At 40.5% G+C, this 27,417-nt stretch overlaps 1 protein-coding gene across 2 annotated transcripts in view; it reads right to left on the bottom strand.

The window, feature by feature from the left end:
- Positions 1-27,417, bottom strand: part of MIDEAS (mitotic deacetylase associated SANT domain protein) — a 163,736-nt gene that overhangs the window by 7,953 nt on the left and 128,366 nt on the right. For both annotated transcript variants that reach the window (XM_007472855.3, XM_007472854.3), the window contains exons 3-10: positions 25,833-26,147; positions 18,106-18,451; positions 9,712-9,778; positions 8,133-8,275; positions 7,878-7,981; positions 6,998-7,073; positions 5,081-5,169; positions 1,260-1,409 (exon numbers count right to left, since the gene is read on the bottom strand). In XM_007472855.3, coding sequence (XP_007472917.1) covers positions 1,260-1,409; positions 5,081-5,169; positions 6,998-7,073; positions 7,878-7,981; positions 8,133-8,275; positions 9,712-9,778; positions 18,106-18,451; positions 25,833-26,147 — 1,290 coding nt within the window. The remainder of the gene's footprint in view (positions 1-1,259; positions 1,410-5,080; positions 5,170-6,997; positions 7,074-7,877; positions 7,982-8,132; positions 8,276-9,711; positions 9,779-18,105; positions 18,452-25,832; positions 26,148-27,417) is intronic.

The raw sequence follows: 27,417 nt of genomic DNA, 5'->3' as shown, positions 1-27,417 counted from the left end.
ATATTCAGGTTTCCTTGGCAGAGATCTAGGAGGGGTTTGCCATTTCCTCTTCCAGCTCACTTTCCAAATGAAGAAACTGAGGCAAACAGGGTTAAGTGACTTGACCAGGGTTGCATAGCTAGGAAGCATTGGAGATTGGATTTGAACTCGTGAAGATGAGGCTTCTTGACTCCAAGCCTGGCACTCTATCCACAGCACCACTGAGCTGCCCTTACCCTTACAATATCTTTATAAATAGTCATTCAGCCTCTGTCTGAAGACCTCAAGAGATAAGGGCTTTCTTTCAGTAGCTCCCAAGATGGCCCATTCAGTTTGGGGGTAGCTCTGTTAGGAAGCTCTTCCTTACATCAACCAAAAATGTCTCTCTGCAACTTGCACCCTCTACTCCTAGTTTCACCAGCTCGAGTCAAGCAGACTTGGTCTAAACTCCTTTCCACCTGGCCACCCTTCAAACCCCTGAAGACAGTGATCATCTTTAACAATACTTGTTGAAAGGAGGCATCTACAGGTTTAAAAGATGTCCCTTTCTCCATCTCTTCCAGCCCTAACCTAAACTCAATTTTCCTACCAGCAAAATGGGAATGATACTCTTTCTGCCCAATAGAGTTGTCATGATGATTGGATGAGATACCATGCATGAAATCTCTCTGAAAACTTTCCCAAAGTGATCCACAAACACGATATACTTCAATTGCTTCCATTGTTACTATGATTATTACCACTAGGCAGCTAGATAGCACAGTGGATAGAGCCTTGGTCCTAGAGTCAGAAAGATCTGAGTTCAAATCTACCATCAGGTGCTTCCTAACTCTGTGACCTTGGGTAAGTCACTTCTGTTTGCTTCAGTTTCTTCTAATGTAAAATAGGGATACTAAAAGCACCTATTTCCCAGGGTTGTGGAGAATTAGATGAAATAATATATAATAAAATATAATATGTAATTATACATATAATAAAAACCTATTTTAAAATATAAAAAATGCTTAATGCAGACCCTGACAAATAGCAGGTACCTAATAAGTCCTCCTCCTCTCCCTATCTCTTATCTCTTACCTCTTCCCTCCTTCCTCTAGAACTCATTCACTTTGTTGAGAAAAAGGTTCAAAACCATCATTTCATATAACTGACTCGAGAATTCTTCAGGGACTGAGCCCTACTTATTCCTGCGCCCTTCCTTCCCACCTCCCCTCAACAGAAATGAGGGCCTTAAGGAACAAAATCTCAAGAGTCTTAGCCAGTTGGACAGAAGAGGGAATCACCTTAATGTCCACTTCCACTTCCTCCTGCCCCAGTTTCTCATCAGTGGCATCGATATCCCCGAAGGTCAGGGTCCCGTTTCGCCCAATTTTCACCTGCTTCTTGTAGGTGTAGTAGAACTCCACACACTGGGCCACTGTTTTGGTCTGAATCTGGTTTGGAGTCAAAATGACAATCATTTGGTGTGTTTAATTCATTTGTTGGCACTCCTTTTCCTCCCTTTGCTGTTCTCTCCCTCTCCTTCTAGTACCCCCAGCTCCTAAACAATGCAGTGGATCGATTAATTCATTAAACATTTAAGTGCATTAAACATTTAACTACATTCTATGATAGGCACTGAGGATACAAGGACAAAAATGGAGCAGTCCCTAACCTTGAGGAGTTTATATTCTATTGCTGAATGAGTATAAACACACACACAACAGCAGTACGGAGAACTTTCCGTAGGAGAATTTCTCTACCATAATAAACTGAGACCAGTCTGTGGCTTAGTATGAAAATTCTAAGGAACTGACTAAGAAACAGAGGATAAGTATCTTGCCCAGGGTTACACAGATGGTGGTGTCAGAGGCAGGATTTGAACCCAGTTGTTCCTGATTCCAAACTCAAAATTGGATCCATTGTTCTACATGCTACCTTTAAGGAAAACTGGGAAGGGAGAGAGCACTAATACCTTGGGGAATCAGGAAATGTGTCACAAAGGGGATGGCATCCAAGCTGAATCTTGAAGGAAAGTTTCAGAGAGGAAATGAGGAGTGAGTGCATTCCAGATCAGGGTGGCTTGTACAAATGCATGGAGGTGAGAGGTGGAGTACCAGGGCAACAGTTACTATTCCTGTTGGATGGCAGGGAGAGTTCACAAAGGGGCGCGGAATGAAATAATATTGGAAAGGAAGATAGGAGGCAAACTGTTGAAGGTTTTAAATTCCAAACTAAGGAAGCTGGAATTATTGGAGTGGAAACTAGGGGGGCCCAAGTTTCTCTCTCTCCCTCTCCCTTTGCCCTTTCCCTCCTCCTCCTTCCTCCACTCCCCCCCAACTCTGCCCATCTCTTTCCACACCTACCAGACATCCCCAAAGCTCCCATAGCTTAATGCTGCTCTAAGACTCCTTATACATATCCGTCCATCCTTTACACACACACACACACACACACCCTGTAGCACTGAGACCATAAGTCATTTGTCTATGGTCACAATGTCTCTATATATTTACATTTCCACCTATAGGCAAAGATATTAATCTCTATCTACAGTTATGCAGATAAGTGGTAGGAGGGTCCTGCTCTAAGAGAGGTCTCAGCAGTCTGACACACACTAGTTGGGTGACCCTGGGCAAATTACTTGTCATCCTCTAGACAATGCTCGAGGGCTACAAATGAGGCTCTTTGCCACAGTAGAGGGAATTTCCATGCAAGTAGGAAGGCCATGCATTTCATCAGTTTAGACAACCCCCACCCTCCAAAGATAAAGCTACTTCCATGTCATTCTTCTTCACTGGTTTTAATATTAGTGTTCTAGTCAGTTAAAGATTACATGGTGATTTCCACCAAATTACAGAGTTTCACAGACTCTAGATCTCTCTTTTACTAGGCATTGAGCCACAGTCAATATTTTTACCTTCTCGTAAGGGCAAAGGATTTTACTGACAATCACAGATTGATTTTTTTTCACAAGAAAAGTTTAACCTGAAGCAAATCTGTAGATTTGCTGGTGGCCTCTACCCTGTTTAGCACTAAAACACAACCTTTTGTTCTTTACTGAAAGGAAGGCTGACATTCTTTCTACATTCCCTTCCATCCCACTGGGCCATCCAAGCTCACACCCCATACCTCATTTAATAAACATTTTTTCCTTTTTTTTTTAAAGCCCTTATCTTCCATTTTGGAATCAATACTGTTCCAAGGCAGAAGAGTGGTAAGGGCTAGGCAATGAGGGTTAAGTGACTTGCCCAGGGTCACACAGATTGGAAGTGTCTCAGGCCTGATTGGCACCCAGAACCTCCAGTCTCTAGGCCAGGCTCTCAATCCGCTAAGTGACCTAGCTGCCCCTAAAAGTATCAATTCTAAGGCAGAAGAGTTGGCAACTGAGTAACTTGCCCAGAGTGTCCGAGGCCACATTTGAGTCCAGGATTTCTGGACTCCAGGTCTGTGCTAGCTAGCTGCCCCTAATACACCTGTTTTCCATATTCAGCCCAAGGAATAAATGTGTCTCCAGAGGGGCTTGATTAGGGAAAACCCATTCTGAGTTTTCCATTTAGCTCAGGAGCTCCCTTCTCTACCTCCCAATTGTGGATGCTTTCTGCCACCCGCTAAAATGACTTTATATTATCATAATCATTATTTATTTAAATGTATTCAGAATGTAATTATAATATAAAATAAGTGAAATAAGTAAATGTAAATATTAACAATATCTAACAATATCATTAAATATAAATTAACAAAATTATAATATTTCTTTAATAGAAGTTGGTATTATCATTATTATTATAATTAACAATTAGAATGAGGGACAACTTCAGCAAACCTGTGAGCTCCACTGGCATCCTCCTTTAGATGACAAGCAAGAGAGGAAGGTCCCTGGCTTGTCAAATACCCCCCCCACCCCCAGGGACAAACTTTGGGAGGATATGGGGGCAGCCGTAGAGGACGGGCAGGCCTGGATGGGCTGCAGTGTGTGTCTAGAGGAGCGGACATTGAGGAGCTCACAGATCCCCTGGCGTTTCAAAAGGTTTGGGGGTCTGTTTAAGCACACTGCCATCCCCCTCTTCCCAATAAGATGAACATTCCTTGGGGCGGAGATGATTTCATCTTTGTTTTTGCGTTCCCTGATGCCTAGCCCAGTGCCTGGTGCTTGATTAATGTCCCTTTCAGCCCGAGGCGATGGGACTGTAGGGGAACGTGTGATCCAGCATGATCAGGGAGCAGGAGGGCTCCCCAAGTCCAATTCCCAGGCTACGTGCTGGGTCTGAAGTCATAGATCTGCCTGTCCCTCTTGGTGTGGGAGTGACCTCCCTGACTGATGCTGCTAATCACTCCCCTCTGCAGCCAGTATTCTGGCCAGGCTGGTCATGACTCGATTCTGCCCCCGCCCTCCTTTATTTCCCCAGCCATTATTGGCTTTGAATCCAAATGGCCTGAAGAACCACTACAGGCATCCTCACTGGTCTGAGGGAGGAGGTCTGGACAAAATGTTCTACCATCTCTTCATGGGAATAGGAAGCAAACAGGAAAAAGGCAGAGAAACAATTGAGGAGAAGGAAGAAGCTGATCTTTTCCCTCCTCAGAGTGAATAGTGGACAGAGAGCTAGGCACAGAGATGGGAGGTCCTGGGTTCAAGTCTGGTCTCAGACACTTCCTAGCTGTGTGACCCTGGGCAAGACATTTGACCCCCATTGCCTAGCCCTTACCACTCTTCTGCCTTGGAGCCAATACACAGTATTGATTCTAAGATGGAAGGTTAAGAATTTATTTAATTTTTTAAAACAAACCCTTGTGGAACTGCTTGTCAGCTCTGAGAGGGGGGAGGAAAAAAGGAGAGGGAAAGAGCATGAATCATGTAACCATGGAAAAATACTTAAATTTAAAAAACAAAATAAACTCTTACTTTCATCTTAGAAATGATACTAAGTATCATCTCTAAGACAGAAGAGCCATAAGGGTTAAGCAATGGGAGTTAAGTGGCTACACTGCAAGAATATAAACTCCTTTAGGCCAGGGACTGATTTTCATTTTATCTTTATATCCCCCAAAATTAGTGTCATACCAGGTTACATGAATTAAGCTGAATTTATCTCTATAAGGAAAATGTCACTCAACTCACCAACTTCTGCACCAGGAAGAAGTCCTTCTTGTAGATGGCAATGCCCTTATTGAAAAGCTTTTTTTCAGATACTTTCCACTGGTCAGACCCTGAGGACAGAGAGGAAAAGAAGAATGAGAAGAGAATGAAAAACTGATTCAGGTCAGAAGAAATTTCTTTGGAAGACCATAGGGAGCATGGCGGACTGGCGAGAGGAATTTGCCTTCGTCTCCGGGGGATGCTCTGTCACTTTGAAGGTCTACACTGAAGGACCAGATACAACCTAGGACTCATCTGTTCCTCCCAACCCTGCCAGCTGATCTAAGTTCTTCTCTTAGGCATGACCCAGGTTGAGGGAAACATCAAGGACAATCCCAGAGACGTTCTTTGCTTAGGGTGAATGTGTAAGCTGCGTGATGGTAGAGACCATGTCTCATTTATTCTCCCACGATGCCTTACATCTTAGACTCCTAGTTCAGACAACCCACCCGGCTTCCCCCAGCAGGAGGAATGGGATGAAAGAAGTCATGGCGGGAACCTTGCTGATAGTGGCTTGCAATGGAACCATGCGATGTCCTTCCTGACCCTCAAGTCCCAGCTTAGAATTCACCACCTGCACGAACCCTTCCATGATTCACCCCAACCGTCCCCAAGCCTTTGATTTTCTCTAGCACATCCAATGTCCTTCCAGCTATGTCCATTTTGGTTATTTCAGTTGCTGCCCATAACAATTCACGTTTACTTATAGCTCCTTAAGGTTTACACAGAACTTTCCCCATCATAATTAGGCATACAAAATTATGGATCTCACCAATACTGGCAATGTTCAATGTGTGAATTCCTTCTACTTGATACAGATTGTGGAACAACTCATCTTTGACTTTGTAGTGAAGTGCTGGGAATCACTTGGGACACAGATACTAAGTGACTTACCCAAGGTGATCTAGCAAATCAAGGGGAAAATTGTCTAAGTCTAATAGTCTATCTGTGCTATCTTGCTATCTCTATAAGGTAGGATAGTATAAATATTCTCTTTTTCTTTTTAGGTCTTGGTCTGTGATTTCACTGGTATAAGGAAGGCTTAGAGGGTAAACCTCTCTACTGACAGATCTATCAGCTGTAACTGATTGTTTTAGTCACCTAGAACACTATGAGTTTAAGTGACTTGTCAGGGACACGCCTGGTAGGAGTCAGAAGTGGGACTTGAACTCAGAGTTTCTTGACTCAAGAGATAAGCCACTCTTTTATCCAAAAATACTCTGTGATGAGACTTTTATTATCCTCATTTCATCACAAGGAAACTCAGGGTCAGAGAGTTTTAAGTAACTTCCTTGGGGTTCCATGAGTGAGAGGGAAGGAGCCTTCTCTTCCCTTACTTAGATCCTAAAAGTTTACAAAGCACTTTGCTCATGATAATTCTGCCAGTTAGATACATGAGTAAAAAGAATTATTGATTTCACCAGGATAAGCAGCATTGAATGTGTGAATTCAGACACAGCTGTTAAGTGACTCACCTAGGGTCATATAGCAAATTATGGTAAGAGGCAAGATATCTAAGCCTAACATGCTAAACATGACACATTATTATAAGGTAGGGAAGTATGAATATTTTTTCTTTTTCTTTTTCTTTTTTTTTTGGCCTGAGCCTGTGATTTCATTGGTTTTAGAAACACTTAGTGAGTAAATTCTCTCTACAAAAATTCCCTCTACCTTGCATATATAGGCATTGGGTTCTTTCCCATATTTGAGTTTTGTCTGGTTCTCTCCTCTTTTTTTCCACCCTGAGAAACAGTAAAATTATCAAAGGCTGGTTCTGAGACTACCTTTCTGCCTGCCATGTCCCTACAGAATTTAGGACAAAACACTCTGTACACAGTTGGGACTCCATTAATGCTGTTTATCGATTGACGGGGCAGTTGGTTCCTTTCTCTGGCTCACCTGTATAGTGATAATTTGCCAGTGGGTGATCAGGAGGTCGAAGTGGCTTCTTGAGCAACAGTTTGGTCAGGGTAGCCTGAGGGAGGAAAGAGGAAGGTCAAGGCCTCAACCAGGGCTGTGGAGGACCCTGATACAGGGCAAAGTGCCCCAAGTACCCAGGACAAGTTCTAGCAGCCCTGACACAAATACCTTTGTGCTCTCTCACTGTCTCTAAGGAAAATTATTTCCCTTTGCAAAATGTAGCAATTGCTGAATTGCAGGAAGAGACCTTAACATCTAATCTACCCTCATTTGATAAGAGGAAACTGAGGTCCACTGAGATGAAGTGGTCTGCCCAGAGTTATACAAGGAGAAAACACAGGGCTTAAAAACCAAGTGGTTTAGAATAAAGGAAGGAGCAATGGAGGTGGGTTTGGAGACCCTGGCTCCAAATTCTGGCTCTGCTACTCACTATCTTGTGGACCTCAAACAAGTCACTTATCTTGGGAGGGTCTCAGCACCCCCAAAGGTAAAATGAGAGGAGAAGAATGCCTGGATGAAGTGCTTCCCAACTGTTAAATCTACAATCCTATGAACCCAGCTCACTTGATCCCAATATGAGACTCTCTATCATATTCTCTTCTGTAAGACAATATGCAAGGAGATTATAAGAGTGATCAGAAGGGACTGGTAATCCTACTGGAACTTTTACCAGCCAAATTATCCTTTCAGGAAGCAAAGAAATCCCCCACCCCCCTTGCCACCCTCTATCTGGGGAATACAGTTTCCTCTTGCTAACCTCCTTCCCCCCCCCCCAACAAAGTTTTCTAAAATACAAACACACACACACGTGCAAAATATAAAATAAATCAACAAAGCCCCTGTCTGGGCCCCATCTCACCAAGATGTCACCCTTGGCTTCATGAAGGCAATGCAAGGCCAGCTCCTGGTTGGTTCCAGCGCCAGGAAAGATACTAGAGCAGGCAGCGGTCAGAAGGTCTTCCACTGGTTCCAGAAAGATTCCCATAGCAAAAACCCCAAGGAAAATGGGAATGAAAAAGAAAACTTGATTCAGAAACTCAGGAGGGTTTATTTTTTTTAAAGAGGAATAATTCAGAAGTTGGACCCTTCCCTCAGTCCTTGTGGTCTTCCTCACCTTGCCCTTGAGTTTCTCTGCTAGCATCCAGGTTTCCCCATGGTTGCCAGACCAGGTCTGCTTTATGTTCATCAACAGCTGCCAGGGCCCTGTCCCGGATTGGGGGAATTTCTGCTTGGAACCTAGTTCCAACGTTGATTCGACTGCAAGAAGAAAGAACAAGCTGTTTGGAGTCTTGATTTCTCTCAGTGCAAATGGTAGTGCTCCTCTGACTTTGGCCTTGGTTCTACCCATCAAGATAAGAACCTTGAGGTGCTGCCCCAGAAAGGAAGAGGAAAAGTCAACAGCAAGCTCAACCAAGCACACAAAACTGGGCTGGAGATCCAATTGCAAACATGACTCCATTTGAAGCAGGAACAGGCCTTTGCCTGTGAATCAAAAGGTGTCTTGGGGGAAAAATGAGCTTCTGTTGCCAGTAGTGACCCTGTGCCATCTAGGCAAAGAAAAGATATGGAGGTTGGTAGAAGATAAAGAAGCAAGGAACTTCAAAGGAGGTTTCAGAGTCTGACATCAATATATCAAAAATAAGAGGGCAGCTAGGTGGACTGAGAGCCAGGTCTGGAGATAGGAGGTCCTGGGTTCAAATTTGACCTCAGACCCTTCCTAGTTGTATGGCCCTGGGCAAGTCACTTAACCCCAAATGCCTAGCCCTTACTTCTCTTCTGTTTTGGAACCAATACATAACATTGATTCTAAGACTGAAGGTAAAGGTCAAAAAAAAATTTTTTTAACAATAAGCTTACCACTGATATAATGTCCAGAGAGGGAGAGAATTTGAATCTTAAAAGGTGAGCAGAAAATTGCCAAAAATAGTTTCTATGTGTAATTAAAAAATAAGATAAAATTCAACTTAAAAAAAAAAAAGCTTTGCATACTTACTGCCTGGGCACATAGTATGTTCTTTTTTTTTTTATTTTAACCCTACTTTCTGTCTTAGAATCAATACTGTGTTCCAAGGTAGAAGAGTGATAAGGTCTAGTCAATGGGGTTAAGTGACTTGCCCAGGGTCATATTGCTAAGAAGTGTTTGAAGCCATTTTTGAACCCAGGACTTCTTGTCTCTAGGCTTGGCTGCTCTCAATCCACTGAACCACTTAGCTGTCACCACATAGTAGGATTTTAATAAAGGTTTATTTATTTAATGAACTGTTAAGTGCCCACCATGTGCCCAGGCAATGGGTTAAGCATATTTTTGATATATTGATGTAAATTGATGGATAAGTGGCCCTAGACTTCCCCAGTGAGCTCTATGCTATAGTCAGAGAAGGCACAGGGGTTTGAAATGAGCAATTCTAGAACAGGAAGACTTACTGGAGGCAGAGGTCCATTCACACCATATCCACCACCCTTGCTATTTTCTGTCAGTCACTCTCTTTTTCTCCAGCACAAAAGAGGGTAGTTGCCTAACCCCAAAGTTAGCAAATAATTGAATTCTAATACATTTAAGGTTCCTAAAGTAGGTCATCTCTATTTTCACGATCTTTTCCTTCATGTAACTGAGAGGAAAGGTGAGAGACTATTTTTGTATAAAGGGATCGGAGAAGCCCAGGGGTAAAGGTAGTATTCCTTGAAACACTTACGGCTCGATGCTGACAGGTGTAACTTCTCCCATCACAGAAAGAACAGGTGGAGTGACTTCAGCACTATCTGAGAGACAAAAACATTACATTTAGGAAATGGCTCAAAACAAAGGGGAGGAGAGAGAGGGAGAGAGACAGAGACAGAGAGACAGAGAGTATCCCTTTAGCTTTCTGCAGAAACTTGCTTCTAAAGGAGCTCCTTTCTATTGTCATTCCCTTGCTATGCCAATACCATGGAGTCCCCAGCATCAGCCATGACGCTGAATCAGTCACCCCAAAACAACCTCCAACCTATACTCAAAAACCTAAGGGCTTCCTGGACTTAAGGATTTGAGGTTCTGCCTTGGTGCATATGATATCAAGTGGAATAGCATCAATAAAGTGACAACTAAATAGGGCAGCCAGGCCTGAAGATGGGAGGTCCTGCGTTCAAATCTGGTCTCAAGACACTTCCTAGCTATGGGATCCTGGGCAAATCTCCTAACCCCAAATTGCCTATCACTTGCTAACTCTCCTGCCTTAGAACTGATACTTAGTACTGATTTTAAAATGGAAGGTAAGGGCTTAAAAAAGAAGCTAAAATCAAAGGTTAGCTATTATTACAGTACCTCTTAATTAAGCTTGGATTCCCCCCTCACCCACTTTTTTTTTTTTTAAGAAACCCTTACCCCTTCCATCTTAGAATCAATACTATGTAGCAGTTCCAAGGCAAAAGAATGGCAGACTAGGCACACAATGGAGGTTAAGTCACTTGCCCAGCATCTCATAGCTAGGAAGTGTCTAAATCCAGATTTGAACCTAGGATCTCGCATTTCCAGGCCTGACTTTCAATCCACTGAGCCACAGAGCTGCCCTCCCTCCCCACTCCATTTTAAAGCAAAACAAAACAAAATAATGATCTCTTAATGACATTTTCCTTTGGTTTATAAGTGAGACCCATAAGTCGATTTGACCAAAATAAGAGAAGAGAAATGGAAGAAAAGGAGATAAAGATACAGTCAGCACTCCATTCCCCACCACTCCTCAGAGTATCATCTAACTCTTCTGTATTCCTCACAATGCCTAGTAGTAGATACTCAAGAAATACATTGATTTGAATGACCTCCATGGAGGCTTATCTGCAGCAAAGTGAAATTCCAGCCTTTTTCCTAGGCTAGGAGGTGTGGGTTTAAAAACAAAAGTGACAACTTTTGACAATAATAGTGACAATATGACAAGTGACAATAATAACTTCAGTTATTATTATAATGGCTACTTTAAAAAAAATTCAGACTATTTTTCTATGGTTATATGATTCATGATCCCCCTCATCTCTTTCCCTCCCCCCTCCCAAAGCTGACAAACAAGACAAGCAGTTGTTCAAAACCTATTTCTACGATGTCTGCTTCTTAATTAAACTTGCAACTCATCTTTCCTTTGTAGAGAGGCAGCCAGGTGGCTCAATGGATAGAAGAGGCGAGTTCAAATCCTATCTCAGATGCTTATTGGTCAGCCATCCAGTAAGGAATGATTCACATGAAGAGAATAATAGCACCTACCTTACAGGGTTGGGCAGTTCTAAATGAGACACAGACAACATTTGTAAAGTGCCTCAAAAATCTTATAGCACTGTGATCTTTGACTATCATCTGGCCACTAAGTTATTCTAACCCTTTTAAGAAATGGGAATAGTTCTTGGATGGAATGCTGAAAGACTTTTCTTAAATGGCTCTCTCAGATCAATCATCTGACTCTGTCTGATTTGAGACAGAAGGGAAAACAGGGAAGGGGTGGTCTAAGCTGGAGACATTTCATCAGAGTGATGAACACCCTCCACTGATGAGAAATTTGCAATTCCCCCTCCCAACTTAATCTTTTTTTTTTTAACATTTTAATTGAATCTTAGGGAGGAAATATAGTAAAACTATACTAGTGGGAGACCTGAACCTACCTCTATCAGATCTAGATAAATCAAACCAAAAAATAAACAAGAAAGAGGTAAGAGATGTGAATGAAATCTCAGAAAAAAATGAACTTAATAGATATATGGAGAAAAGTAAAATAAAATATAAAAAAAAAAATAAGTAGGGACAAAAAGGAATACACCTTCTTTTCAGCAGCACATGTTACGTTTACAAAGATTGACCATGTACTACAGCATAAAAACACGGCAAATAAGTGCAAAAAAGCAGATATAATAAATGCAACCTTTTCAGATCATAATGCAATAAAAATAATAATTAGCAAGTGTACATGAAGAGGCAAACCAAAAATTAATTAGAAATTAAATATGATTCTCCAAAATTGGTTAAAGAACAAATCATAGAAACAATTAATAATTTCATTGAAGAGCATGACAATGATGAGACATCCTACCAAAACTTTTGGGATGAGGCCAAAGCAGTACTCAGGGGGAAATTTATATCATTGAGTGCATATTATTAACAAATTAGGGAGGGCAGAGGTCAATGAATTGGGCATGCAAATTAAAAAACTAGAAAGAGAACAAATTAAAAATCCCCAGATAAAAAACTAAATTAGAAATCCTAAAAATTAAAGAAGAAATTAATAAAATTAAAAATAAAAGAACTATTGAATTAATAAATAAGACTAGAAGCTGGTACTTAAAAAAAACCAAATAAAATAGATAAAGTACTGGTTAATCTAATTTAAAAAAAGGAAAGAAGAAAACCAAATTAACAGTATCATAGATGAAAAGGAAAACCTCACCTCTAATGAAGAGGAAATTAAGGCAATCATTAAAAACTATTTTGCCCAATTATATAGCAATAAATACAGCAATCTAAGTGATATGAATGAATATTTACAAAAATACAAATTGCCTCAATTAACAGAAGAACGAGAATACTTAAATAATCCCATATCAGAAATAGAAATCAAACAAGCCATCAAAAAACTCCCTAAGAAAAAACCCCAGGACCTGATGGATTCCCAAGTGAATTCTATCAAATATTCAAAGAACAATTAATCCCAAAACTATATAAACTATTTGACATAATAAGCAAAGAAGGAGTTCTACCAAATTCCTTTTTATAACACAAATATGGTACTAATTCCAAAGCCAGGCAGGTCAAAAATAGAGAAAGAAAACTATAGACCCATATCCTTAATGAACATAGATGCAAAAATCTTAAATAGAATACTAGCAAAAAGACTCCAGTGAGTGATCACAAGAGTTATTCATTATGATCAGGTGGAATTTCAATATTAAGAAAACCATCCACATAATTGACCATATCAACATGCAAACCAACAAAAATCACATTATCTCAATAGGTGCAGAAAAAGCCTTCAACAAAATACAATACTCATTCCTATTGAAAACACCAGAAAGTATAGGAATAGAAAGGCCTTTCCTAAAAAATAATAAACAGCATAAATCTAAAACCATCAGCAAACATCATCTGCAATGGGGATAAATTAGAAGCTTTCCCAATAAGATCAGGAGTGAAACAAGGATGCCCATTATCACCTCTGCTATTTGACATTGTACTAGAAACACTAGCAGTAGCAATTAGAGAAGAAAAAGAAATTGAAGGTATTAAAATTGGCAATGAGGAGACCAAGCTATCACTCTTTGTAGATGATATGATGGTCAACAAAGAGTTCTAGAGAATCAACTAAAATCAACTAAAAAGAAATAATCAACAACTTTAGCAAAGTTGCAGGATACAAAATAAACCCACATAAATCATCAGCATGTCTATATATTTCCAACACATCTCAGCAGCAAGAATTAGAAAGAGAAATTCCATTTAAAATCACCCTAGACAATATAAAATACTTAGGAATCTATCTGCCGAGACAAACACAGGAACTATATGAACACAACCACAAAACACTTTCCACACAATTAAAACTAGATCTAAACAATTGGAAAAACATTAATAGCTTATGGATAGGATGAGCTAATATAATAAAAATTACAATCCTGCCCAAATTAATTTACTTATTTAGTGCCATACCTATCAAACTACCAAGAATATCAAGGAAAATAATGAAAAAAAAGTGAAGAATAGGGGCTTAGCAGTCCCAGATCTCAAACTATACTATAAAGCAGTGGTCATCAAAACAATTTGGTACTGGCTAAGAGACAGAAGGGAGGATCAGTAGAATAGACTTGGAATAAATGACCTCAGCAAGATAGTCTATGATAAACCCAAAGAGCCCAGCTTTGGGGATAAAAATCCACTATTTGACAAAAACTGCTGGGAAAATTGGAAAACAGTATTGGAGAGATTAGGTCTAGATCAACATCTCACCCCTACACCAAGATAAATTCAGAATGGTTGAATAATATACATGTCAGATCTTTGGGAAAGGAAAGATTTTAAAATCAAGCAAGAGTTAGAAAAAAATTACAAAATTACAAAATGTAAAATAAATAATTTTGATTACATTAAATTAAAAAGGTTTTGTGCAAACAAAACCAATGCACCCAAAATTAGAAGGAAATCAACAAATTGAAAAAAATTCTTTATAACAAAAAAACTGTGAAGGTCTAATTACTCAAATATATAAGGAGCTAAATCAATTGTACAAAAAAAATCAAGCCATTCCCCAATTGATAAATGGTTAAGGGACAGGAATAGGCAATTTTCAGATAAAGAAATCAAAACTATCAATAAATACATGAAAAAGTGTCCTAAATCTCTCATAATTAGAGAAATGCAAATCCAAACAACTCTGAGGTATCACTTCACACCTAGCAGATTGGCTAACATGACAGCAAAGGAAAGTAATGTCAGGGGATGTGGCTAAAATGTGGTACATTACTATATTGCTGGTGAAGTTGTGAATTGATCCAACCATTCTGGAGGGCAATTTGAAACTATGTCCCAAGGGCGTTAAAGGACTGCCTACCCTTTGATCCAGTCATACCACTGCTGGATTTATAACCCAAAAAGATCATGAGGAAAAAGACTTGTACAAAAATATTTATAGTCACGCTCTTTGTGATGGCAAAAAATTGGAAAATACAGGGCTGCCCTTTGATTGGGGAATGGCTGAACAAATTGTGGTATATGTTGGTGATGGAATACTATTGTGCTAAAAATAATAATAAAGTGGAGGAATTCCATGGAGACTGGAACAACCTCCAGGAATTGATGCAGAGTGAGAGGAGCAGAACCAGAACATTGTACACAGAGACCGATTCACTGTGGTACAATCGAAGGTAATGGACTTCTCTACTAGCAGCAATGCAACGATCCAGGACAATTATGAGGGACATTATCCACATTTAGAGGAAGAACTGTGGGAATAGAAACAGAGAACAACTGCTTGATCACATGGGTTGATGGGGATATATTTGGGGATGTAGACTCTAAACGATCACCCTAGTGCAAATATCAATAATAAAAAAATAAAAACCAAGTGCAATTGCATGTCGGCTACAGGAGGGGAGTAGGAAGAGAAGAGAGAAAGAACACAAATCTTGTAACCATGGGAAAATATTCTTAATTAATTAAATGATTTTTTGCCAAAAACAAAAATAAATTTTTTAAATCCTTACCTTCTTTCTTAGACTCAAAACTAAGCATAGGGGGGCAGCTGGGTAGTTCAGTGGATTGAGAGCTAGCCCTAGAGACGGGAGGTCCTAGGTTCCCAGCTGTGTGACCCTGGGCAAGTCACTTGACCCCCATTGCCTAGTGGTAGACTAGGTAGGTAGACAGAAGAGTGGTACCACTCTTCTGCCTTGGAGCCAATATACAGTATTGACTCCAAGACAGAAGGTAAGGGTTTAAAAAAAAACAACAACAAAAAACTAAGCATAGGTTCCAAAGCAGAAGAGTGGAAAGGGGTAAGCAATTGGGGTTCAGTGACTTGCTCAGGGTCATACAACTAGGAAGTACAGAAGCTAATCTTAATAGTTCCCTGTGGCCAGTGTTGTTTTTCTTATTCTACTTTAAGAAGATCAAAATGGCATCACTAGAATAAACTGAATTTATGTGAGGTAGAGGAACACAAAATCAATCAGCCTTACTCTCCCTTCCAGTCATCCAGTGTTAAGACAAAAGTCAAGCCTGGTGTTGGCTTGGGATTTGGTAGATGACTGTGACTTCTTTGTTGTCTCACCAAGTTCTAAGCATTCTGCCATGCCTGCTTTTATGGACTTTGGAACAAACACCTACTGGGAGGAGAAGTTGAGACCAGCCCCCTTCAAATAGCCAGTTAAGTGTCAGAGATGGGAACTGAACCCATGTCTTCCTTGACTCCAAAGTCATTCTTGGCCTGTTATCAGCTTAGTCTTCTGCAAATACTATTTGTCTTCCTGGCTTAATAAAAGCTTCCAATGCTTATAGGATTAAATTCAAATTCCTGAAGTAAGCCTTCAGGACCCTCCACAATCTAGCTCCCTCTTCCCCATCCCCAATACCTCCTTCTTAGGTTCTGCCAGATTCTCCTTGATGTCCCTCAAAGATGTCTTTTATGTCTATTTTTACTTCTCTACTTTTGGTTGGATTTTTCCCTTCCATTTGAACTTCTTGCTCTTTCCCAGTTTAACAAATTTCTAGCCTAACAAATTCAAAGGCCCAGGGGATAGAGCACAAGGCTTGCAATTGGGAAGACTCATCTTTCATGAGTTCAAATCCATCCTCAGACACTCATCTAATCCTATATGACTAGGTTCCTCATTGCCAAATGAACTCACTGGAGAAGGAAATGGCAAATGGCTCAGGTATCTTTATCCACAATACTCTGAATAGGGTCACTGAGACTAAGATTCGACTGAAAACAACTGAACAACAAATTCAAAGTCAAGTTCAAGTCCTGCTTCCTCCTGGAACCCTTCAGGAACCCTGCAGGTTACAGAAATCTCCTCATCTTCCGAATTGTCAGAGTAGCTATAACCAATATGGCTGAGCTTTGATCACACACTGACACGAGTTATCGTTCCATACTGTGCGTGCCTTCTTTCTCCAACTAGGCTGTCAGCTCCTTGAGAGCAGAGATTTTTGTTTCTACCTTAGAGCACCTGACAAGGCGCTGCCTTGAACATAAATAACAGCCATCTGATAAATACTTACTGATTTCATCTCTTCTCTGCCTTCAGTCTAATGGTTTCTTCTTGAACTATCTCAAGCTCAGAAAAGAAAGAAGGACGTGAAGTGTATCGTCTTACTAAAGAGGGGAGAGGGAGAGAGAGAGAGACAGAGGAAGAGAGACAGAGACAGAAAGAGAGAGGGAAGGAGAGGAAGAGAGACAGAGACAGAGGGAGGGAGGGAGAGAGAGAGGAGAAAGAAGAAAAGAGAGGGAGGGAGGGAGAGGAAGAGTGAGTAAGAGTGGGGGAAAGGGAAGGAAAGGAAGAGAGAGCAAGTGAGAGAGAGGAAAAGTGTGTGTATGAAAGAGACAGAGACAAAAAGAAAAAGAGAGAAAGAGTGAGTGAGAGAGGGGAAAAGGAAGAGAAGAAGAGGGAGGGAGACGGAGAGAGAGGAGAAAAGGAAGAGAAGAAGAGTGAGGGAGACAGCGAGAGGAGTGAGAGAGGAAAAGGGAGGGAGAGGAAGAGTGAGAGAAAGAGAAAGTGAGAGAGGAAAAGTGTGTGTGAGAGAGTGAGAAAGACAGAGTTGGGGAGGAAGAGTGAGAGAGGCAGAGAGAGCTAGAGAGTGGCTGAGCAGGAAAGAGGGAAAGAAACTACAATCCTGTGGTCTGTTCAGATAACCAGCAGAGGGAGCCAGAGAACACTGTTGCTGGATGGGGGCTAAGGTCCTCAACGCAATCCCTCCATGTCCACTTTGTTTCCGGGTTCCTGGGGCCAGCCTCACTCAGCACATGGGGGCACATCTAGGCACATCATTAGCCACCACAGGGAAAAGGCAAAAAACCGAGTATGTGGACTAGTACAAACAAATTCAGTAAATGAAACATCACATATCCTGTCACACCTGGTGGATGGGTTGGGCTGGTTTGTTTTGTCTCAAAGCCTTCCCTCCTTTTTAGGATCAATACCATGTATCAGTTCCAAGGCAGAAGTGTGGTAAGGCATAGGCAATGGGGGTTAAGTGACTTGCCCAGGGTCACCCCGCCGGGAAGTGTCTGAGGCCACATTTGAAGAAACCAGGACCTCCGGGCTCTAGGCCTGGGGCTCTATCCACTGTGCTAACTCCAGCTGCCCCCTTGGCTGAGGAGAGGAGGATATATTTGGAAATAAACGTGATATGGGGGGAAAAACAATCAATAAAAATGAAAAAAAAACCCAGCACAAAAGAAACTGGTACGCCATCCTTAAAAGAAAAAGCAATGCTCCCTGTGGCCTAAAGAAGGGGCGCCTTTTTATCCCAGAGATCCAGTCCAATCCACAAAAACCCTAAAAGCCGGGCCTTCTCCATTCTGCCTCTCTGTCTCCCTCCCTCCCTCCCTCCCCCCCCAAGTTCCCAACAATAGAACACTCACTGGATCGGAGCAGGGTGCGGTGGGCACTCTTTGGTGTAATGGGGGGAGGGGCGACCAGGCCAGTGGCTGACATGATGGCATTGAAGTAGAGGCCAGAGCCTTCGCGCACAGGGCTGAGGATCGGCGGGGGCGTGTAGGGGGGCAGTTCAAAGTTCCTGTCAGAGGGGTGGTCGGCCAGGCGAACAGGTGAGCGGAGGTGACTCTGGTAGGGAGTAATATTAGAGTAGACCGGAGGGGCGATGAAAGTGCCGGCCTTGGTGGGGATGATCAAGGGCTCAGGCCGAGGCCTCTGTTTGGGTTTCCGGACTAGGCCCTCACCATCCCCCTTGGGATCTGCATCTTCAACCTGCAGAAAGAAGGCAAAGGACAGATCGTTTAAAGCTTTTTTTTTGGGTGGGGGTGGGGGGAGGGAAGAGATTGGCGCATGTTCTTGATTTTGGATTCTTTTTTGTTCAAATTAATGAGGGGGGAGGAGGGGGGAGGGGTAACTAGATGGCTCGGTGGATTCAGGGACAGGCCCAGAGATCCTGGGTTCAAATCTGTCCCTCAGACACTTCCTAGCTGTGCGACCACCGGTGAGTCACTTAACCCCCATTGCTCAGTATTGAGTCCAAGAAGAAAAGTGAGAGTTTTTAATAATAGAAATTTGTATTGATATATTTTGTGTCCATCATTGATGCTTTTCATAATTTTCTTCTCAGTCATTCTCTCTCTTTTTTTTTAACCCTTACCTTCTGCCTTAGAATCAATCAATTCTTTGTGTTGGTTCCAAGGCAGAAGAGCGGTAAGGGCTAGGCCATGGGGGTTAAGTGACTTGGCCAGGGTCACACAGGTAGAACGGATCGGAGGCCATATTTGAATCCAGGATCTCTAGGCCTGGCTCTCAGCTTCACTGTCATTCTTTATAATACAGAACAAGGAAAAAAAAGGTTTAGAAAAATTAACCAACTTATCAAAAAAGTGTGAGATATTTTATATACATAAAATATAATGTAATGCAATATATGATATAATATATCAACACTGTTCCACATCCATGCAACATAATGCAATATGATATAATATATGACATGACATAATATAACATAACATAATATATCACACACACTTCCATATCCATTGGGGGGAGTTCTATTATCATTTCACCATATTCAGCTTCTATTATTTTCTTTTTCTTTTCTTTCTTTTAAACCCTTACCTTCCATCTTGGAGTCAATACTGTATATTGGTTCCTAGGCAGAAAAGTAGTAAGGGCTAGGCAATGGGAGTCAAGTGACTTGCCCAGGGTCACACAGCTGGGAAGTGGCTGAGGCCAGATTTGAACCTAGGACCTCCCATCTCTAGGCCTGGCTCTCAATGCACTGAGCTATCCAGCTGCCCCCTCTATTATTTTCTTATTGTTTTTTCCACGTATGTAAATTCTTTCCATGTATATATATTTTTTTCTGGTTTATCTTCACTTTCTATTAGTTCATATACATTTCAGCATGGTCAATCTTTGTCATTCCATACAGTACAATAATATTCCACTACATTCATTCACCACAAGTTGTTTAGAATCTACTTTGTTTCCAAGTCTTTGCTGATTTTTTAAAAAAATGGTGCAATACATATTTTGGAGTTTTGGGGGCTTTTTTCTTTGTCAATGACTTCCTCAGGGTATCTGTCTAGCAATGGAATCTCTGGGTCAAAAGGTATAGAAGTTTCAGCCACTTTCTTCACATAATTCCAAACTACTTTCCAGAATGGTTGAACCAATACATAAACTTGCCTATCTTTCTGCTGCCTCTCCAACATGAACTATTTGCTCACTGATCATTTTTGCTAATTTTCTGGGGAATGGATAAAACCACAGGGTGGTTGTGATGTCCATTTTTCAGATTACTCATACTTTGGAGTATTCTTTCATACAGTTGCTAATAGTTTGCAGGTCTTCTTTTGAGAACTATTTATTCATATTCTTTGACCATTTATCTACTGGGGAATGATGAGGAATAATTATAGAATCTTTCCCAGATGACCTCCTCTTATACTGTCAGTAATTTGATTTTACTCAAGAGCTTTTCAATTCCATGTAATGAAAACTGTCTATTACTGGATAGCTTCATAGTGTATTTCCATTTCACATGATACTAACTTTAGATTTTTAGAAAGCTATTTTTAATCTTATTCTCTAAAAGATACTTCTGTGCCTATATGGTATATGTTTGCTTTTTTAAAAAATCATTATTTAGCATATAGGAGTATTGTACTTTGTTAAAGGTCTTTACTGATATACATATGCTTTTGGATGCTTTTGTTTTTAGTATGGTTAATCATGCTATTTTCCTAATCTTTGCATCCGTAGCATGAATCAAAATTTGATGTCAGTGAAAATTTTTTGGATAAACTGTTGTGTAGTCTATTTGCCAGGATTTTATATTAAAATTGGGGTTTATGTTCATTAATTCAAAAATTATATCCATTAATGTTTGGGCTACAATTCTGCTTTCTCTGACTCATAGTATTAGGACTAAATTTATCTCATGAGTTTTGTAGAATGCATTCTTTCTCAGTTTTTAAGAATAATTTGAGTAGTATGGGTATTGAAAAGTTTAACAGAATTCTGTAAATCTATTTGAACTAAGAGTTGTGTTTATTTTTTCTTTACTAGTTCTTTTAAGGACACTTTAAATTATTTTTTCTTAAATCAAATAAAAGATCTCTCTGATGTTCTGTAATTAACCTACTTCCTTTGAGTCCTCAGTTGCATCTGTATATAACTCTAATGTATTCTGATTACCATTCATAATTTCTCTTCTATTTGTTATGACGTCACCTTGGCTTGTTTTCTGAATTTGAGGTTCATTTGATCCTCCCCCTTTTTAAAAATAGTATTGGCTTTAGTTTTGTTGATCAGTTCAGTGCCCTTTTAGTTTCCCAATTCCTCTCTATTACTCCTCTCATTTTAAAAAATTCCTTTATGTTCTTATTTTGTTTTTTTATAATCGTTTTTGAAATTGGATATTCACTTTAACTAATAAGCTATTTTTCTATTGTTAATGTATATTTTAGGTATGTAATTTCTTCTCTAAAGACTGCTTCATTCCAGAAATTTAATTCTAGAAATTTTATTGTCTTTTTAAAATTCAAAGGTACTTTATGTACCCACTTACATGCAATAATTATCTTCAACATGTTTTCCAAAAATTGTCTCACTTTCTCCCTTCCCTCCCCCCACTCAGAGATGGTAAGCAATTTCATATGGGTTATGCATGGATTATCATATAAAACATACTTCCATATTGGTCATTGTTTCTAAGAGATTATATAAAACCAAAACCTCAAAATAAAAACAACAAGCTAATGTGAAAAATGGTGTGCTTTGATCTGTGTCTGACTCCAACAGCTCTTTCTCTGGAAGTAGCTAGCATTCTTTGTCCTAAGTCCTTAATGCTGTTTTATCATCAGTCTTTCACATTATCTGTTAACTGTTTGTATAATTTGTTTCTACTCATTGTTTAGGATATCACTTTAATCTTCATTTAGATCTGGTTTTTGTTTGAGTTATTTTAATTGCCTTTACGGTACACAAAAAGGATGTGCTTAATATTTCTAGTGGTTTATGTTGATGTGTACTTCATCTCTGCCCTCATACGTGGTATATTTTTATAAATAAGCCAAATGGAGCTAATATGTGAATGCTTTAGCAGTTCCATACAGTGTGGCAGCATAATCTTTTAACTTTAAATTCTCCAATAGTTTGTTTGGTTCTATAGTTTTCCTTTGTTTTATTCTTGTTAAGATTTGCCCAGCTATTAGAAAGAAAATTAAGATCTCCTAATATCGTGGTGTTGATATCTACATCTATTCGTAATTTCAGTTCTTTTCCTTTTCTGAATGTAGATGCCATGCCATTTGCTGCATGTTTAGTATTAGTATTAATTCACTGCCTGTGGTACCTTTTAGCATAATATAATTTATGTCTCACAATTGATTTTGTGAATTTTATTTTTACTTTGTGTGGAAACATGATTGCAACTCTTGCTTTATTGGATTCACCTAATGCATAGTAAATTTTGTTCTAGCTTCTCATTATGATTCTAAATATGGCTTTGCTTCTTAGATGCATTTCTTCTAGAGATTTTTCTTATTCTACCAATCTCTTTTGTTTGATTAGATTTAATCTATTTTCATTTAAAGTTGTAAGATGTAGGTTTGTGTTTTTCTCTACTTAATGTCTTTAATACTGCAGAATTTTAAAGATTATTAAAAATATAAATTCGCAGGGGAATATAAAAGTCTCAGAAATTACAAAGCTCTCTTAAGAAATAGTACAAGAGGGGGCAGCTGGGTAGCTCAGTGGATTGAGAGCCAGGTCCTAGGTTCAAATCTGACCCCAGCCACTTCCTAGCTGTGTGACCCTGGGTAAGTCACTTAACACCCCTCCTACCCAAACTTACTACTCTTCTGCCTTGGAACCAATACATAGTATTGATTCTAAGGTAGAAGGTAAGGGTCTTTATAAATTCCCTTTCTTTTTTTAAGATAAGAGCTTGCTCCATGATCAATTTTGTTAAAATTTCTCTGATGTAGCACTATCCTCACACACTTTCTTGCTTTCCCTTCCACCCTCTTGTTCTTGTTTGCTAACCCTTTCCTGTGGTTTGGGATTTTTATTTGAATTATCAATTTCTGTTCTTAATGTATCCATTTCTCCCCTTTTTTATCCTTTCTTCCTCTCAGTTAAATGATTAAACTATTTCCTCCTTCCCATAAACTATTTATGCTTCTCAATTTTAATATATTTCTGAGAAATTTTTCTCTGCTTTATTCTCTTGGTTGATTTTTTTCTCTCTCAGTCTATTGTAAAATGTTATTCTCCCATTTGTGGTCTATATTTTTATTATATCTCTTTTAATCTTTCTGTACTGGGGAAAAGCTTTTGAAGTAAATGGGTTTGAGTTCCATTTTTTAAAAATCCTTAATTTCCATCTTAGAATCAATGCTGTATATTGGTTCCAAGGCAGAAGAGCCATAAGGGCTAGACAATGGGGATTAAGTGACTTGCCCAGGGTCACACAGCCAGAGTATCTGAGGCCAAATTTGAATTTAGGACCTCCTATCTCTAGCCTGGCTCTCAATCCACTGAGCAACTCCACTATTTCTTAAGAGAGCTTTGTAATCTCTTTGAGGATTTTGCCCTTATTTTTCCTTCCAGTTTTATGATCTTCTTTATTGATTTATCTGTTTATGCTATGAATTTTAATTGAGTTCCCTTCCTTGTGTAATTTTGGGTGTTTCAGTCTTTTTTTCAGCTGGAAAGTAGTCTGTACTTTCTCCAAAATTGGGGGATTTAACATTTACTGTCCTGAAGGGCCATTAAGAGTTGAAAGGAAGAACAGGATTGGCCCAACTGGATGTTAGTGCCCATTCCTTTAGGTCTGTCACAAGCATGAGCAGTGACATTCCTTCCTCTCCTCCCTAGTTCCTCCCCTGTCTGTCCCCATTTCTTCCTCTGGCTGGGCTCAATTAGTATGTTATTTTATTCTATTTTCGCATGTGGGGCTGGTGTTCTGGAGAGAATCTCTCCAATATCGGTGATGATTAACCTATATTGTTGTGAGGTGGAAGAAGATATAGCAGAGATAGAGTGTACTGGTAATTTCTGCAACAGAATGGATTTCAAGCATAGTCCCAAAGGAAAATTTGTGTGGGACATGGAGGCAGGTGGAAAAAAGGATAGATGTTCATGGAACACTTCAAAGATTACTGTTATATGGCATTAACTCATGAGGATTTTACCTTTTACCTTATTAGGGAGCCCCTCCCCCCTTCCTGCCCCAGATTCACCTGTAATCCTAACTGTATCTGGTACTTAATTCCTAGGGGAGACCTAGAGAAAGCATCTAGTCTGGTTTCCTAATCTGGAAATTCCTTGATTTATGATTCTTATCAAGACTTCCTTCAGGGAGAAGTCTGAACCCATTTCTTCCTTCTCTATCACGCCCAAAACAACTAACAGAGGGAATTAAAGCTAAAACTTTTTTTCCCTTCATTGTCTCCTCCTTAGCCTACTACTTTATCACTATCCATGCAGGAAAGTGTAAAAAATGATTCTCAATCCAAATGATTCAGCAATTGATCAGTGGTTGTTTTTAGGTTGAATCTTTTCTCTCTGCCAATCCCATCTACTCACGGATAAATAAAATTTCCATGATGAACAGCCTCTGAACAATGTGGAATAATTTTAGTCTCCCATTTCAAACTTCCTAAATAGAAATTTGACATCCATAGTGGCAGGCTCTCTAAATTTGTTGAATGAAGATTTTAAGAGAAGTTCAAGGACCATGAAGATGGTCACTTTTGCAATAAGGACACTGGGGGGCAGCATAGCATAAGAGAAAGAATCCTGGGCAAGTTCAAGACTCAAATCTACCACCATGTGATCCTAAACTCGTCACTAGCCCTCTCTGCATCTCAGTAAAATGAGTTGGGCTAGATCAGTGGTTCTCAACCTTTTCTAATGCTGTGACCCCGCAATACAGTTCCTCATGTTGCCGTGACCCCAAACCAAATAATTATTTTGGTGGCTACTTCAAAACTGTAACTTTGCTACAGTTATGATTCAGAATGTAAATACCTGATATGCATTATGTATTGTCATTGCTACAAATTGAGAGGTTGAGAACCGCTGGGCTAGATGGACTCCAAGGGCCTCCTTAGTTTGATGCAAGTTGAAGAAACATGCCCCGATCTCCTTCCTCACAGATTTTGTTACGCTATGTAACAACTTAGCCTGTGTAGTCTACGTGGTTGGGAGCAAAGGACAAGCTTCGGTTCTGTTTTCAGTTGTTATATGGAGCTCTACTAATCAATCTGAGTCCATCAATATTCATTTCCCCCCAGAAATCTCAACAGAGAGTTTAGGAGAGGGGCATCTAACTAGGTGGCTCAGTGGAGTGAGGGCCAGGTCTAGAGATGGGAGGTCCTAGCCTCAAATCTGGCCAAAGACCCTTCTTAACTAGATGACTCTGGGTAAATCACTTAACCCTAATTGCGTAGTCCTTACTGCTCTTCTACTTTGGAACCAATACACAGTATTGATTCTAAGACAGCTTGTAAGAGAGAGAGGGAGAGAAGGGAAGAGGGGAAGGAAGAAAGGAAGGGAGGGAGGAAGGGAGGAAGGGAGGAAGGAAGGGAGGAAGGAAGGAAGGGAGGAAGGGAGGAAGGAAGGAAGGAAGGAAGGAAGGAAGGAAGGAAGGAAGGAAGGAAGGAAGGAAGGAAGGAAGGAAGGAAGGAAGGAAGGAAGGAAGGAAGGAAGGAAGGAAGGAAGGAAGGAAGGAAGGAAGGAAGGAAGGGAGGGAGGGAGGGAGGAAGGAAGGAAGGAAGGGAGGGAGGGAGGGAGGGAGGAAGGAAGGAAGGGAGGGAGGGAGGGAGGGAGGAAGGAAGGAAGGGAGGGAGGGAGGGAGGGAGGGACGGAGGGAGGGAGGGAGGGAGGAAAGGAGGAAGGAAGGAAAGGAGGAAGGAAGGGAGGAAGGGAGGAAGGGAGGAAGGGAGGAAGGGAGGAAGGAAGGAAGGAAGGAAGGAAGGAAGGAAGGAAGGAAGGAAGGAAGGAAGGAAGGAAGGAAGGAAGGAAGGAAGGAAGGAAGGAAGGAAGGAAGACTTAGGATAGCAAGATATGCAAAAGAGGGGGGTGGGGGGGATAAGTAATCTTTGGTATCTTGTTTTCGAAATGTTATTCCTACCTGGGTTGGCACATCAGTCAAGGGATTCCGGTTGGATCTCCTTCGGGTGACGATCACTGAGGGTTTGTGTTCTGTGGGGCTCCGATCAGGTCCGGAGGCCAAAGGGACTTTTCCTTCATCATCTGAATATCCTAGCTGGGCCACCTCTGGTAGATCTACCCTGCACACAGGGACTGACACAGGGATGATGAGAGGAACCATGCCACTGTCTTCTCTGGCCCGTTTGGATGGTGTTGAGGGCCCTGCAAATTCTACCACACTCTTGGCTGCAGAGGCTACCACTGTCTTCCTCCTCTCCTCTAGGCCTTCACCATCCTAGAAAATAAAAGGGAGAAAGAAGTTATGCAGCTGAAGCCCAAGAGACAATTCCCCTCATTTTGTTTGATTGACTCATCCCTCTGGCTACCACTTAACCTTTTAATACATTATTTTATACAATCACCCTCTTGATCCCCTGAGTTTTTATTAAGGTTAGGTTATGGCCCAACTCTACGCATATGCAATCTTATCTGAAGTAATAATGGTGATGATGATGATGATGATAGCAACTAGGGGCAGCTAGGTGGTAAGGTGGAAAAAAGTGTGCTGGACTGATCTTCCTGATATCAGATCTGGCTGTGTGACCCTGGGCAAGTTTCTTAATTCTCTTTTCTTCAGTTTTCTTATATAGAAAACAAGCTTGAGAAGGAAATAGCGAACCACTCTAGTATTTTTCCAAAGAAAATTCCAAATGGGAATTCCAAAAAGAAAAGGATACAACTGAAAGGTAGGAAAAAGTAGTGTTTAGAGAACACTTTAAGGTTTAAAACCAGCTTTACAAATGTTGCCTCTTATACTTAGGGTATGTGCTATTACCCCATTTTCCAAAGGAGAAACTAAGGCAAGCAGTAGTTAAATGGCTTGTCCTGTGTTAGTAAGTGCCTAATGTGAGATTTGAACTCTATTTTTCCTGACTCCAGGTCTAGCTCTTTATCCACTACACCACCTAGCTACAAATATGGCATATTGGAAAGAGCCCTAGACTTAAAGAATCTTACAGTCAAGGGGCAGTTAGGTGGATCAGGGGACAGAGAGACAGGTCTGGAGACAGGAGGCTTTTAGTTCAAATCTAGCCGTAGATACTTCCTAGCTATGTGACCTTGGGCAAGTCACTTAACTCCGCTGCCTAGCCCTTCTGCCTTGGAACCAATAAACAGTATTGATTCTAAGTCAGAAGGTAAAAGTTTAAAAAACAAACTATAGTGAAGGCAGATAGGTAGCTCAGTGGATAGAGATTCAGACCTAGAAGTGGAAGGTCCTGGGAGCAAATTTGGCCTCAGACACTTCCTAGCTGTGTGATCTTGGGCAAGTCACTTAACAACTCCCCATTACCTAGTCCTTATGGCTCTTCTGCCTTGGAACCAATATACAGCATTGATTCTAGGTCAGGAGGTAAGGGTTAAAAAAAGGCAACCTTTAGTACTGAGGGGTGCCACGGGACACCCAATTGGCATGTGTCAGAGGAAAGACCTAGTGTGGCTTCAAAACTTTGTAAAAAACACTTTGCAAATCTTAGTGTTAAAGTTCCCTGGCTTTGAGGGAGGCT

Source organism: Monodelphis domestica, chromosome 1, assembly GCF_027887165.1.
Source record: "Monodelphis domestica isolate mMonDom1 chromosome 1, mMonDom1.pri, whole genome shotgun sequence".
Classification (NCBI taxonomy): Eukaryota; Metazoa; Chordata; class Mammalia; order Didelphimorphia; family Didelphidae; genus Monodelphis; species Monodelphis domestica.
The sequence above is the reverse complement of the archived record's forward strand: the minus strand, read 5'-3'. Positions and strand labels throughout refer to the sequence as shown.